The 14,011-nt window shown below is 55.1% G+C and overlaps 1 protein-coding gene across 1 annotated transcript; it reads right to left on the reverse strand.

The window, feature by feature from the left end:
• Positions 1–11,105: 11,105 nt before the first annotated feature.
• DLX1 (distal-less homeobox 1) lies at positions 11,106–13,839 on the reverse strand. Its single transcript, XM_004703739.2, has 3 exons — positions 13,262–13,839; positions 12,427–12,626; positions 11,106–11,385 (listed from the first exon to the last, which is right to left on the reverse strand). Exons 1-3 carry the CDS (start codon positions 13,572–13,574, stop codon positions 11,131–11,133), a joined length of 768 nt encoding a protein of 255 aa, XP_004703796.1. The 5' UTR covers positions 13,575–13,839; the 3' UTR covers positions 11,106–11,130.
• Positions 13,840–14,011: the final 172 nt, after the last annotated feature.

The following is a 14,011-nucleotide window of genomic DNA, read 5'->3' on the forward strand; positions in this document are numbered from 1 at the left end:
GCGAGCACAGAGAGGTGCGGCAAAGCGCGGACGGGCGCTTGGCCCGGAGCTGCAGCCAGGAGTTCACGCTCCGCCCTCGCCCGGGTCGGGGCGCGAGGTTCGCGAGCTAGCGGCGCAGTGACTCACTCAGCGCTGGGCGGCTCCAACCTCCGCCCGGACGGCCTCTCCGGCGCCGGCGCCACCGCCCAGCGCCTAGGCTGTCTCCGCCGCCCCCACGCCCGCAGTGCTGGCCTGGCCGCAGCGGAACCGCCTGTAGCAGGCCGAACACCGCTGCCGCCAGACCTCTTCAAGAAGCCGATTCTCCCCGCGCCCTGCGGTACTTGGAAAACGGGGCGCGCCGGCTGTTCAGGCACTCAGGAGGGAGGTTGGCTGCTCCGGAATTCAGGGCGACCCCTGCTCATAGAGACAAGCCAGCACATCCACTGACACAGCTATCCATACACTGGATCACTCACGGGCCCCACGCACTGGCAATATGATCTCACAGACACACTCAGGTTTCATACCTTTACACACTCAGGCACATAATGACACACACGAGGGTAGTCACACACACATAATCACATGCAGACACAAGTTCACATTCACACATACACTGTTAGAAAAACTCACACATGCACTTATCCCACACAAAGACACCATTCTACTGGAGTGGAGGGTCCAGCTTTGGAAGTGACCCCTCTTTCTGGCTTTCCCTGCAAAGGCCAGGAGTAGGTGGTTAATGGAGGCATGAACTAAAAGACCCTTCCTTAAGAGTGCTGGAACCCACAGTTCAGTTTCCTAGTTTCAATCGCAAGCTGTAGGACCTTGGGCAACCCACTTAACCTCTGTGCCAGCTTCCAGATCTATAAAATAGGGAAAATCATACTAGCTATTTCCCAGAGTTGTGAGCATCTAATAACGGAGTGCTGGTGGCTCTATTGGGTGAAAGATGGGTTGCTGACCCCAAAGTCAGTGCTGTAAGCCCACTAGCCACTTCGCCAGAGAAAGATAAGGCTATCCCCAGGACAATTTACACTCTCAGAAACTATCTGGGGTCACCATGAGGCAGAATCAATTCGATGGCCATGGGTTTAATGACACAGTGATCTAGCACAGCACCCAGCACATAGTATACCTTCCATAAAATTTAGCTGATAGTACTGTTGTATTATTGCAGTGCTACCAAATGGGGAGGATTTACTTTTGCAGACAATTATGAAGTGCAAAGTTACCCAGAAATCTTTGCCATTTCTTCCTGGGTCAAAGCAGTTCCCTGGGACTGGGAAAATGCTAGCCCTTTCTTACCTAGGACCTGAACCTCAATCACTCTCTTGGAAGCAACTCCTCGCCTGGAGAGGAGGTTGGGGCAAGCCAGGAAGCTCTGCTAACCACATAGAGCCTCCTCTCTAAGGATGATTCTCCAGGCCATCCATATCCGTGTGCTGTCTTCAATTCATTTCTGCCAAAAAGACAGGCAGCAGCGGCTGGGTGACTTTAGGGGCGTTGTGACATCATGGGGTGGGGACCGAGCCTTCGTTTTTCCGGCCAACGTTGATTTGAGGCCTACATCGGACTTGGCTCCCAACAGAATAGGGTCCATGAAGTTGAGGCCCTGGGGAAGGTTGGGAGGCTACACAAATCCAACCTCCTCCTGTATTGCCATCTCCTTGACCTGAGATTCTGGGCTTCCCTAGGTCGCCGCTGCCCCCACGCCCCAATCTCTACCCTCCATCAGCCCCAAATTCCGTGGTTTCTTTGAGTGCCAGTAGCTGGTGCCAGCCTTCCCCCCTGCGGTTGAGCGTGCCCTCCCCTGTCCTGCGCGCACTCCCCTCCCCCCTCCCGAAACCAGCGGCGGAGAGACGGGGCAGTAAATTGGCTGGTGTCGAGGATCTGCAGCAGACAAGATGATTAAGAGGCCTACGCCGGAGCGCCCGGGGCAGGGAATGTCAGCCCAAGTTGGAATCACGCAACAGGCCTTGGCATGAACCGAGCCTGGGAGCCGGGAGGGCGGGCGGCCCCAGCTCCGGGGTGGGCCGAGGCCCCACAGACTCGCCGGAGTCACCGAACCTGGCACCCGGCGGCGGGGTCGGGTTCGGCCAAGGCGCGCCTTGCCTGGAGGAGCTGGCGAGGCCGAGGGCAGGCGGGTGCGGGGTTAGAGGAAGGGGGCGTTGCCGCAGACCAGGAGATGAGCTAAAAGCAGAGAGAGGGAGGACGCGCCCGGGGTTCGAGAAATGAAGAGGCGGGGGAGAAGGAGGGGTGGGCGAGGGGAGAAACAAAGCTGGGCTAGGGGAGGCGAGGCCCGGCTCCAACCCTGTCGGGGGCGACGCGCTGGCAAGCGTTTCTCACAGTCTCTCCGGCCGGCCAGAAGCCGCGGAGTCTTCTGATCACCCCGCCGCCGCGCAGACACACTCCCCCCGCCCCCGCCTGGGCTCCCCAAGGCGCGAGTGAAAAATGGACATGGGAAGCTGCGATCTGGGCTCCCTACACTGGGAAAGCAGGCGCGCTGGGAAGGCACATAAATCTTCATTGTAATCCCGGTGCATTTGCTCACGTGAATTATCAGGCCAGAGACAGGATGTGACAAGCGCTGGGAAGCAGGGGGGAGTGGGGGGAGGGAAGCCGGAGAGTGAGGGGTGCCTGGCCCTCCCCATTCCTCTTTCTGGCAGGGCTGCTTCGGACTCCAGCACAGTGCTAGCCCAGAGTCTCCAGCCCGCTGCGTACCCCTCGGGCGCGCCCGCATTCCCCGGTTCCCGCCCACAGCTCAGAGGGCCGCCACCCCGCCCCTGGGCGCGGCGACAAGCAGGGCGTGCACCCACCTTGTCCCCCCTCCCGTTCCAGGCCGCTGGCCTGGCCTCCCGCCGCCGCCCCGGGACTCTGGAGTTGGGAATGGAAGGAAAGAAAGGGAACGGACCCCAGGCCTAATCAGAGGGGCTGCAATATGGGACCGTTTAGGAAGCTTCCTCTTGGCCTTCTTTCAAGATTACTTGTAAAAATTGTGAATATCCGTCCTGTGTAGGGATTTCCGAGACTGGTGGGCGAGTGGAGGGAAGTATCAGGTTTGATGGGGCGGAGAGAGAGCGGCAGCTTTGTTTACAAACAACTGGGCTGAAAGAGACCCGAGACCAGACCTGGGATGGGGCGGGGGAGGGGGGGATAGGAAGGGAGGCGGCCCAAAGGTCCCCCTGCATCGATGAAACCCCCCCCCCCCCACGAAAGAGAAAAATTCTCGAGGAGCAGTAAGTCCCCTTGTCCTCATTCCGGACAGTAAAACCCAACCTCAACTCTTCACTCCTTGAATGAGCACTCGCGTAAAAGTCACCAGCCTGCTCTATCCAGCCAGTGAAACCAACGTTGTTAGCCCGCTTTGAGTCGGAGGCCCCTTTGAAAATGAAACTACACATCTTTCATCCCTGCTAAAATACGGACTCCATCGTATTCGACTTTGGGGTCCCAAGTCGCAGAAGCGACACTGCGCCCGGGTTCCCCGCGCCCTTGGTGCCAGCCAACTGGGCCCTCCAGGGACTGGCTGTTTCTCGCAGGGTGGTGACTGCGAAAGCAACCCCATGGGTTGGGGGGGCCCCGTGCCGAGTTCGCTCTCCCCGCCCGGGATTGTAGAGCCAGAGCCCTCCCTCTCCTTTCGCTCCGCCGCCACCGAGGCAGACGGATGTGGAGGCCCACCGCCCTCCGAGCCCCCCTGACGGAAGTTCCCCCAGCGGGGACGGGTTTGGCAGTGATTGCCACATTACAAGATGTTACATTCCGCCCTGGGGCCTGGGGCCGGGTGGGGCGGGAGAGACGACGTGTTTCAAGAAAGGAAAGAGCAGCCCTTTGGCGCCTCCGCCGTGGAACGCACTCAGTTTGCAGGCAGACCTTCCTTCTTGGCCCGCTCCCGCTCTAGGCCTCCGGGGGTCGAGCCCTGCAGTTTGCATGCAGCGAGGCAGCGCTCGCGGGGTTCTTTGGGGACCCATTTGGGGGATCCCAGTGCTCCTGGAGCCACCAGCTGCAGCTTTGGCCCAGTCGGCCAACCTGGGAGCTTGCGGGGCGATGGGGTGGGCCCGAAATGAGGGCGTCCCACAAAGACTTGGGCAGACCTCGCGGTGCCGCTGGGGCAGAGGCCTAAGGTCCGGGTCAAAGGGGAGACCGCGGGGACCAGAGTACTGGACATGGGGCCCGCGCGCAACCAACACTGCGGGCTCCTGGCGGCCCCCGCTTTTTGTGGTCCCAGAGACGCATACATTCTCGTGGTAGAATCGCAGCTTCCAGAACAGGAGGGGCTTCTGTCCCGGGAGGCCGACCGAGGCCCTGGCACTCCGCGGCCTCCCCGGTGCCCCGCGCCCACTCCCCGCAGCCCCCACCCGGGGCACACACGCACTCCCCGGAGCCCGCGCCCCGCCCCGCCCTCCCGGCCCGGGCCTCGGTTTCTTAAAGTCGCAGGGTGTCTCCCAGCCCGCGGGAAGCGCCGCCCAAGTGGAGAGCGGGTGCTCGCTTCCAGGGGAAACTCTCTCGGGGCGGTGGAGACAAAAGAGCCTAGGCGGTCACGGGGCGGACCCCGAGGACTCTCAGCGACGTCCCTGCTGGCCCCTGCCTCCACTCCCACCCAACGCTGCCAAATAGCTAGCTGGTTTTCGCCGGCACTGGGCGCCTTTGGCACTCTCTTGGGGTGACACCGCCTCACACCGTCTCCGGAGGCAGGCGACTTCCCCTCCCCCCGCTCCCAGCCAAGTGCGTCCTGGAACCCGCCAGTGGATTCGTGGGCGTTGCCCCTTGCCACCGTGGAGGGGGGAGTGGCAAGAATACGGGGAAGGGGGCGAAAGTAGCAGGGAAAAGCCAGGAAGAAAAGAAAAGGAGAAAGTGGCAGCAGGGGGGAACCTTCAGGCTCAGTCACTTTCAGGCTCTTTGCCGCATTGTGGGGCGGGGGCGCCCCCTCCCCCTCCCGGGCCGCAGAGCGTTCGAGTCCAGGGGAGCAGGCGCTCCAGGAAAGGGGCTCTTCTCCCCGACACGTTCTCGGGGAGGACAGTGAAAATTTGCCTTGGGTGGCCAATTTCCTCATTTGCCCCTATTAAAAGAAAAAGCCCAAGAAATTCAATTAAAGGCGCCCCGGCCAAGGCGCTATTTGAGGCATGAATGAGTCTCCCCTAAAGCTACAGCAATCATGTGGCATTAGACACTTCCGGAATCCTATAGCCAACCTGAAAAATCCCAGACCCCCTTTTCCCCTAATTTTTTCTCTGATCTGTAATTTTATCCACATTTGCACTAGTTTGAGCATTCTGGCTCTCCCATCTGAAAGCCTGCAATTACTATATAATTCTTCGCAATTTCAGATGTCCTAATATGGACTGTAATTTTTGCGCAAGACAATTTCCTGCTATTTCAAGCATCAACATTGTCAAAGTTGTATGTACATAATAAATGGGAATATCAATGCATAGTTTTTAGCATAACATCTTGACTCCTCGATAATTATATCCGTTCGGAGCCTACGCAGAATTAGCCTGAATTGCATGGTAACTGCTGCTGCTTTAAAATTTTTAAAAATTACTCATAATTTTCCCAAAGATTACCAAGATCTCGAGTGCACAATGTCATCAGCGTAATGAAGAGTAAACATTTATGCTAATAATCTGCAATTTTTTTCATCAGCTATAAAGACAGAGGCTATATAGCCGAAATTTTCAGTCCTATTCTGCAAGCAGTGCTGCAAAAAGCCTGCGGCGCTCGGAGGCGCCTGGTCCGGGGGACCTCTTTCCACTCTTTCCTCTCGGGATAGGAGGATGGGGACGGGGGTTCCTTTTGGTTTTCTGGTTTTGCTCTGCTCTCCTTTGCTCGTTTTCGGTATTTTTCTTTTTTCTAATTTTTCTTTCCGTTTCCCCTTTTCTTTCTTTTTTCTCTCTTTCTCTTTTTATTTTGAACTGTCCGCCCCCCCCCCCCGTCCCAGCCAAAAGCCGCATTCGACCCTTTTCATTTGATGTAGCAAAGAATGTGTCCAGATTATCTGAAATTGACACTAAAGAAGGTAAGGGTGGAAACTGGTTTCATTTTTCAGAGGGTTGGAAGGCTGAGCTGCGCCCGCCGCCGCGGCTCCCGCTCCGGGAGGGAGTAGGAGGGTGAGGGAGTGATTATGTATGCACCAGCTAATTCTTCCATCAAAACTTCTTGTCAGCGGTGTCAGGATTATTTTTTTTCCTTTTTATAAAAACACTTGATGTTTCAGGAAGTGTTAATCCCTGAAGGTTGGGGGATAAAGGAGGGGATTGGGGAGGGGCGGGTGGGGGTGACATGTTTCTTGATCTTGGAGAAGGTACCCTTTAAACCGTCTGCCTGTCTACCCTGGAGTTAGGGTTTGTTGTGGAGCTGCGGACCGGGGAGGAGGGCTTTCTGCGGCTTGGAAGAGGGACCCTCTACTCTATACTGCATAGGAAGGCAATCCCAACAGCCTTGTGGGATGAGGAATGGAAAACTTTGCTTTAGCTTAATTAAGGCTTTAGGGTGTTCAACCCAAGCAGTGGTTGGACCAAAGCTAGAGAGTTCAGAATGGACTTGCAGGAAGAAACAAATGGGTACCCGGGTGAAGATTCGTGGCTGGGGCCCTGGGTGGCCTCTTGGCTCCCCATTTCACTTGCTCGTGGTTTTGATAGGGCTTTATATCCAGCGCCCAGATGTCTCTCTCCTCCGTTGGCAGAGATGGTCCTCCTTTTACAGTAAGGGACAGGGGGGATGTCGTTCCTTTCTCCACCCAATGGCACCCTGAGAATGAATCCAGACTTTGGTGAAGGTGAGGGGGAGAGAGTAAAAACTTTCTTTAGGGCTCTTAAAACTAGCAAAGAAGAAGGAAGGCTGAAGACCCACCCCGGTACAGATTCCAAGAAGAAAGAAAGAAAAGTGTAACATAATGATCGATGAGGGAAAGCTACGAATTGAAAACATGTTTCCAGTTTTATAGATTCTCAAAAATATTGCCTAGATGTAAGAGCTGGGTTCTTCTGCAATTAGACTACTACTTGCACCCGCCCCCCACCCCTCAAGCCCTGGAAGCTTCGGAAAACCAGGACCGGTGAGGAGGGGGTTGGGATTGGTTGCTTCTGCTTCCACCCCCAGCCCACCGCCCCCCCCCCCCACCCCCACCCCTACCCCTTTTAGAGCGAGCGCCTGCGAGAGAAGATATGAAAGAGGTATCTGTTGTTTGGCGATTTTGCGAAGTCTGTCTTCATTACTTCGACGCTGTGCATTTGCTAATTTGGAGACCAGGCCATTGACAAGCTTGCTCCATACACCTGCAAGCAATTTGCCGGCTCTGCTCCCAGAGAAGTGCAGGGATGGCAGCTAGCACCTATTTGATTTTTTTCCCCCCTTTTCTCAATGCACAGCAAATTTGGCTTTCAGTGCGTTATCTCTTTTGTTAATGCAAAAAGATTCCCTGGGCGAAAAAATTGCTCATAATTACCAGAGAGATGGGGAAACTGCATTAGAATAAATAAACCTGAAATTACTGTAATTATGTTGTGTTTGATGGGCCCGGCTTGTAATCAAGAAGAGAATACAGTGAAATGATGCTGACCCTCTTGGGTTTGCAGCTGTACGCGCACTTTGGGGTCTTTTTTTGCAGAAAAGAGTCATTTTGATAATCATTAAGCTGTGTGTAACCTATTTCAGAAGTGTTTTAAAATGAGGTTCACATTTTTTGAACAAGGGGGAAAAAATCCCCAAATTGCATTTTGCCATTACAGACTCATACCTAAGGAAAGGTTGTGTTTTCTAAGTGACAATTGTTAAGACATAATATTCGAAATCAGTATTTAATCATTATAATGAGGTATTGTTTAAATATAACCACCGTTAGATTATTCATAGTTTAATTAATATACTCATTATGAAAATCTTTGAATCAGATATTTGATGAACTACTTGTCAGAAACAAGGCAGCATTAATTAGGCCTATATTGAGATTAACATTTTTTAAAAGTACAACCGCTTATAATTATAATAGAGCCTAAGTAAAGACCGCCTTCGCTGAGCTAAAACTAATAATTTCTCTATTTGAACTGTTAGCAAGAGATTATTAAATTAGTATAAACTAATATCTCAAAGTATTAAAATCCGCTTGACCAAACAGACTTTGCCTGTGGCTGGAAGTGTGGACCCTCACTGCTGTCTGGGAAACCCGTGTAAGAAAAATTCGCTCAAATCTCCCCACTAGCAAAACCATACCTCCCAGAGATAACTGCAGCGAAGAAGGGCGCCAGGTCCCAGTGTCCCAGCCCACCTGGCAATTCCATTCTTCTCTGGGTGTTTGAGATCCACCCACCCACCCACAGCTTGGCCTCTGCCATTCCCTGAGCGCTCCAGGTTCTGGGGCTGGTGGAAGAGGAAAATCCTAATCCTAAGTCCACCAGGGGCCTCCAAATTCCAGACTCCATCCCCCACCTGGCCACGACTCCTTACTAGCCCTCCCTGTCACTTCCTCCGCCCCTTCCCAAAGGGCGTCCTAAGGGCCCCACGCATTTGATCTTTCACTAGCACCAATTGAAAAATGGGTGCTTGTCACAACACAGATCACTGCCTTCATAGCTCTGCGTGTGCCGGAAGGGGCCCCCCCAAAGGCGGAGGGCCAGCCCCTGGGGGAAGCAGCGGAAGGCAGGTGCGGGGGAAGCGGGAATCCAGCCACACCACCCGTTGGGCACAGCTTTCTGGAGCAGCCTCAGCCCCTGCTGCGGGCTCTGAGGTTGGGGGCAGGCAGTCCCACGCAGGGCAAAGAGAGGAGCCTCCTGGTTCTCAGACCTAACTGACCAAAGGTCTCAGCAGAAGGCGTCCCCTTAGATATTAGGCTTGCAAACTTTTTTGGTAAGGTGACTTTGGCCAGCTCTTGGAGTCTCAAGAGTCCATGGAGTACCCTCCCCCGCACCCCCCCACCCCCCCCCCCCCCCCGCACCCCTCCCTAGCCACCTCTATTTCTCAGGGACTGGGGTAATCAACATCAGGCGGACATAGGCCACCCTCTGGTTCATGGGTTGGAGTGGAGAAGATCTTGACACTGTCCCCATTCCTCAGAACAGGGATTGAGGGGGGGGGGGGCTTAGGAGGCCACATATGTCCTCCAGGCCTCCCTCACCCTGGTGGCTGGTGGTATTTTTTCCGCCATAGAATCCAGCAGCCTCCCATGAGCAAGAGCCAGGAGGCTGGAGGATGAGAAGCTATGGGGGCAGTGCAGTTTCTGCTTCCAGGCCTCTCTTGGCATTGATAATGTGGGGGGTGTTAGAAGTCTCCCAAACTGCCTTTGAACTCTGCCTTCATGCCATCTCAGTGGCCTTGACTGCCCCTTGGGTTCCTGAGCTGCATCTCTCTGTCTGGCACCGGTTCTTGGCCTCTCATCCCAGCCCCTTTTCAGTATTCTCTCCCCAGTTCTGGTGGAGATCAGACCCTTGGAGCTCTGGGGACCTATGCAGAGGGGTAGGCCCAATGGGGTGGCTTCCTGCCCTCTGGTAGATATTTTTTTTTTTTTTTCTGGTAGATATTTTAATGTGTCTAGTGCTCGGTGTCCCCATTTGGTCCTCGACACAGGCCACCTGCCCCAGTGCTACTTGTCCCCAGTCATAGTCATCTGGCCCCTCGCACCCTCACCAGCACACAACACAGCAGCTCTTTCTCGAAACCATAATTTTACTGTCTCAAAGAAACTTTATAACATATTTACAAAGTTCTTTCCCCACCCCACCCCAAGATACAAAGCAATAAGTTAACATTCTCAATATAAAACTAAACTTTGACATAGAGAAACACAAAACACAGTTGATTTCAATTGATCACATTTTCCAAATTTCACAAGTAAAATGTCAAGATTCTCATTTCACAAAGCATCGGGTTTTACAGCCACACACAACGGAACGGAAAGGGGGGAAAAGCTAAGCTTGTGCAACATGTTTACAGAACAATAATAATAATAATAATTAATAACAACAATCATATGTACAGCGATTCGATCCTGCACTGGAGACTGCATTCAGGGTGGTGACTCGCATGATTCTGCGGTTGAGCGACTGGGGATTGTTTTAAAGCTGCTTATGTCTTACTTAAATGTCCACTGGATCGGGGAGCCAGCTCTCTCCAGCCTGCCTGTTTTCTCTTGTGGTTCCTCACTCCTCTTCTTTCGAGGTCTTAGATGTTCTTTCCTGTCCAGGCAAAGCGAGCTAGCATGTTTCTCCAGAGATGAGAAAATCATGTTGGCTTCATCACTCTTCTCGTCTCTATTATTATTTTTTATAATAATACGGACATGAAAAAACGCAAATCATGAAGCTCCACCCTCTCCATACCAGCGAAGTACAAAAGTGACTGTAAAAGTTAAAAATCTCCACTTCCTTCCAATTTGTTTGTCACGGTGTGTTGAAAGTCTTGGGCGTTTGCCTCGGTCAGTGCGCCCCTTGGCACTGCTGACTGGCCAGACACGCTGAGCCTAGAGCGAAGTCCATTTTTCAATAAATAAAACCCCCTCCCTTCAATGTTCCCCAATTCCCCAAATAAGTGACACAGATGTCCAGGTAGAGCCCAAGAGAACGTCTGACAGAACCCAGCGTCCCCAGTATTCTCTAGCGGGATGTCCTGGCGAACGGTGCACCCTCCGACTTGGTGACTATTTGCAGAGACCAGGGGATGAGTACGGTCGGTGAGCGGATGAGGACCTGGACAATGACAATGTCTGCAGATCACGGACACAGAGCAAAAAGAGACAAGAGACGACAGAAAAAAGCGCCAGCTTTTTTCGACATTGCTTTTGTAGATGTTCCTGATCGGCCCACAAAGCTTAGGGTGGGCGGCTCTGGCTCCAGCCGTCCCTCCCAGCGACTGTGCCTGTGTTTTGAGGCCCCTCTCCGCTGTCGCTGCACGGCCCAGGCCGGGGTCGGATGAGGACACAAGTCTAGGGTTCCAGGGGAATTCACCAGGCAGGTGGGACCACGCGGGGCTCCACGGCGGTGGCGGCGGGGGGTGGAGGGGTGTTCTGCCTTTCCTGTCTGACTAGTCTAACCTCTGGGCCCTTCTCCCCTGGGCCCAGGGCTGGAGGACAGGAGGGATGGACCAGGAGGAGAGAGGAGCCCGGGCCAGGTACACAGACGGGAAGAGGCGGACGGGCGCGGTGCTGGCGGGCGGGCAGCCTCACATAAGCTGAGGTTGCTGCATAGCTTCTTGGTGCGCGGAGGGGTACCACGACGTGTAGCTGGGGATGTAGGAACCCGCACTGCTGCCTGAGCCCTTTCCGGATGAGGAGTTGGGGTTCCAGCCGGGCGGCACGGGTGGGGAGGCCGCGGACAGGGCCCGGCCGTTGGCCAGAGCACTCCCCTCCAGCGCCGCCCCGCCCTGCTTCATCAGCTTCTTGAACTTGGAGCGCTTGTTCTGGAACCAGATCTTGACCTGCAGGAACGGACAACCAACAACGTGACTTGGGCTGCTCAGAGGAGCTCTCCGTGGGAGGAAGCGGCCCAGGGAGGCTGAGAGGCCAGCCTTCCTCCCTAGCACCCTGACAGCCCCCTGACAGAGGAGCCGAACACCCCCGTGACCCCCAGGAAGCCTCAAAGGGCCCAGCCATCCAGACCTAGACCTGCCTGGGACCTGTGCCAGACCCCAGGACATTCCGCAGAAGACACCACAACATCCCCGAAGAATCCCCAAGCAGCAGCAATTCTAACACACACACATAATTTTTAAAAAAAATCCAAAACCTAGAAAGTAGTGGACGAAATTTATTTGCAATGCAGGCTACCTTCTCTGGAACCACCCATTTGTGAGTGGGGAGCTGGCTGAAGAGACCGCTGGGTTTTTTGCTGAACTGTTTTTTGAACCCAAACCTTTTATTAAGGCTCCGTGGGCTCTCCCCAGCTCGCCTCCAAATCCCGGGCTGGACGTTGGAAACCCGGGCCAGACGAGGTCAGGATGTTCAAGGGTCTTAGAAAAATCAGGGGGCTGGGGCAGGTTTCTCCTCCAGGGTCTGGGGCTTGAGAGGTGAGAGGGCAGAGGAAGAGCTCCTCCCTGTGACCACTGAGGAACCAGAGCAGGGAGCGAGGCTGAGACCTAGGCCCTGAACTAGCCATTAGTCCCACTCTTTAAAGGCAAACCCGGATTAAGCCCCGTTTTCTATTGTTCCAGTTGCTCAGGCACGTGTCACCTCAAGAGTTTCCAACAATGCATTGAGAAAAATCCTTCCTGTGCCCTAATCAGATGGTCCAGGACGTGGGTGACAGGCAGTCCTGGGTACAGAGCGGAGGCAGAACCCGGGCAGAGAAAGAGGGAGGAAGAAGAGATGCTAGAGAAGGCGTGTGTGCGGGGCACACACATACACTCACGTACAAACACACGCATGACACCCGGACCCCGAGGCCCAGAGGGCAGGAAAGCAGCCGGCGGCTCAGGCCTGCTGCGGGCAGCCAGTTCGACGGAGGGGCAGCGGCGAGGTACCTGCGTCTGCGTGAGTCCCAACGAGGCCGCGAGCTCCGCCCTCTCGGGCAGAGCCAGGTATTGAGTTTGCTGGAACCTCCGATTCAAAGCCTGCAGCTGCAAACTGGAATAAATCGTCCTAGGTTTGCGGATCTTTTTCCCCTTGCCGTTGAAGCGCACTTCACCGCCTTCCACCACCGTGCTCTTCTCGGAGTCCGCCCCTGGATGGGACAGCAGAAGCAGGAGGGCCGTGGTTAATGTGCAGGGCCCGCCGTGAGTGCGGGGATCCAAGGCCGGTAGCTACCAAGGGCAGGCGGTGGCCAGGCCAGAGAGAGAACTCGCCAAGAACTGAAAGGGTCCCGCCGAGTCCAAGGGCCCGCCCGCCCGGGCCTCTGCAGCCGGGCTGGGGCCATTCCCAGGCGTGCGGCTCCTGCCTTTGCAGGGAAAGTTTGCTATTTTTGCAGGCGGTAGTTGAGGTTTAATTACCCTTAATTGCATACATTGTTTATAGCGCTACGCAATAAATAATTACCGAGACTAATACGTGCACATGTGGGTTTCTGTTTTCCAGCAGGGCATTGTGTGCTCAGCGTACGGAGCCGCCCAGAGGCCCAGACAGTGCCAGGGGACGCGCTCGGATTTATCCTTGGCTGGAGAGTAGCTAGCTGGGTGAACTTTTAAACAAAATTTCTTTGCTATGATAAAGACCCATAGATTGATACCCGAAACCTTCATTGCTCCCATGCCCTCCCCACCCCCACCCCACCTCTCTCTCTCCCCCCCTTTTCCTCTCTCTCCTCTCTCATTCCCTCTCTGTCTTCCTGCCTCCTCCTAGGCGACTGGCGGGCGCACGTACCTGGGTCCTCCAGGCGGCTCTGGGCGAGGCTGGCGCTGCCCGGGTAGGACTGCACGGAACTGATGTAGGGGCTGGACGCGTGGCTGCTGACCGAGTTGACGTAGGGGTAGCCCAGCGGTCGGGAGAAGGACGAGGCCGAGCTGTAGGCGCCGTCGGGCTGCGAATGGCCCGCCGAGTGTAAACAGTGCATGGAGTAGTGCCCGTGGGACATGGGAGAAGGAGACATTTGCTGGTTGGGCGGCCCAAACTCCATAAACACCGCCTTGCCCGACACGGGGCTGTTGAGACTTTCTGGCATGGTGGTCATGGTCATCTCTTCTCGCGGGGTCTGGGTGTGGGTCTCTCCTCTGCTTCCCTTTTGGGGGTCTCTGTTTCTCAGGACAGGAAGGAACCCAATTTAAGCAGAACAGGGGTTTTCACTTTCCATTCATAAGAAAATGGAGTTTGTCTCTTTGAAAAGTCTAAGCATGATGCTGCCGAGCTCCCCAAACTCGCTTCAAAGCTTTGACTCAGCCAAGGTCATAAATATTCATAAGCTGGCGGAGCTGATTGGTCCGCTGTCTTGCATAATCGCCGGGGATTGGTCCGAGGTGCTCCGGCTCGGCTGGACTAGAGCGGACCAGGCAGCCGGGCCTCTGGAGAAACGCGTCCACGCTGCCCGGCCGGGGCTCCCCTGCAACAGAGCGCGCCTGGCAGGGCGCACAATGGGCTGCGGCACCCGCTCCGGCACCTCGGCGGCCCGCGACACCT

This window comes from Echinops telfairi, unplaced genomic scaffold (genome assembly GCF_000313985.2).
Source record: "Echinops telfairi isolate 266 unplaced genomic scaffold, ASM31398v2 ScPeMD7_4;HRSCAF=17, whole genome shotgun sequence".
NCBI classification, from domain to species: Eukaryota; Metazoa; Chordata; class Mammalia; order Afrosoricida; family Tenrecidae; genus Echinops; species Echinops telfairi.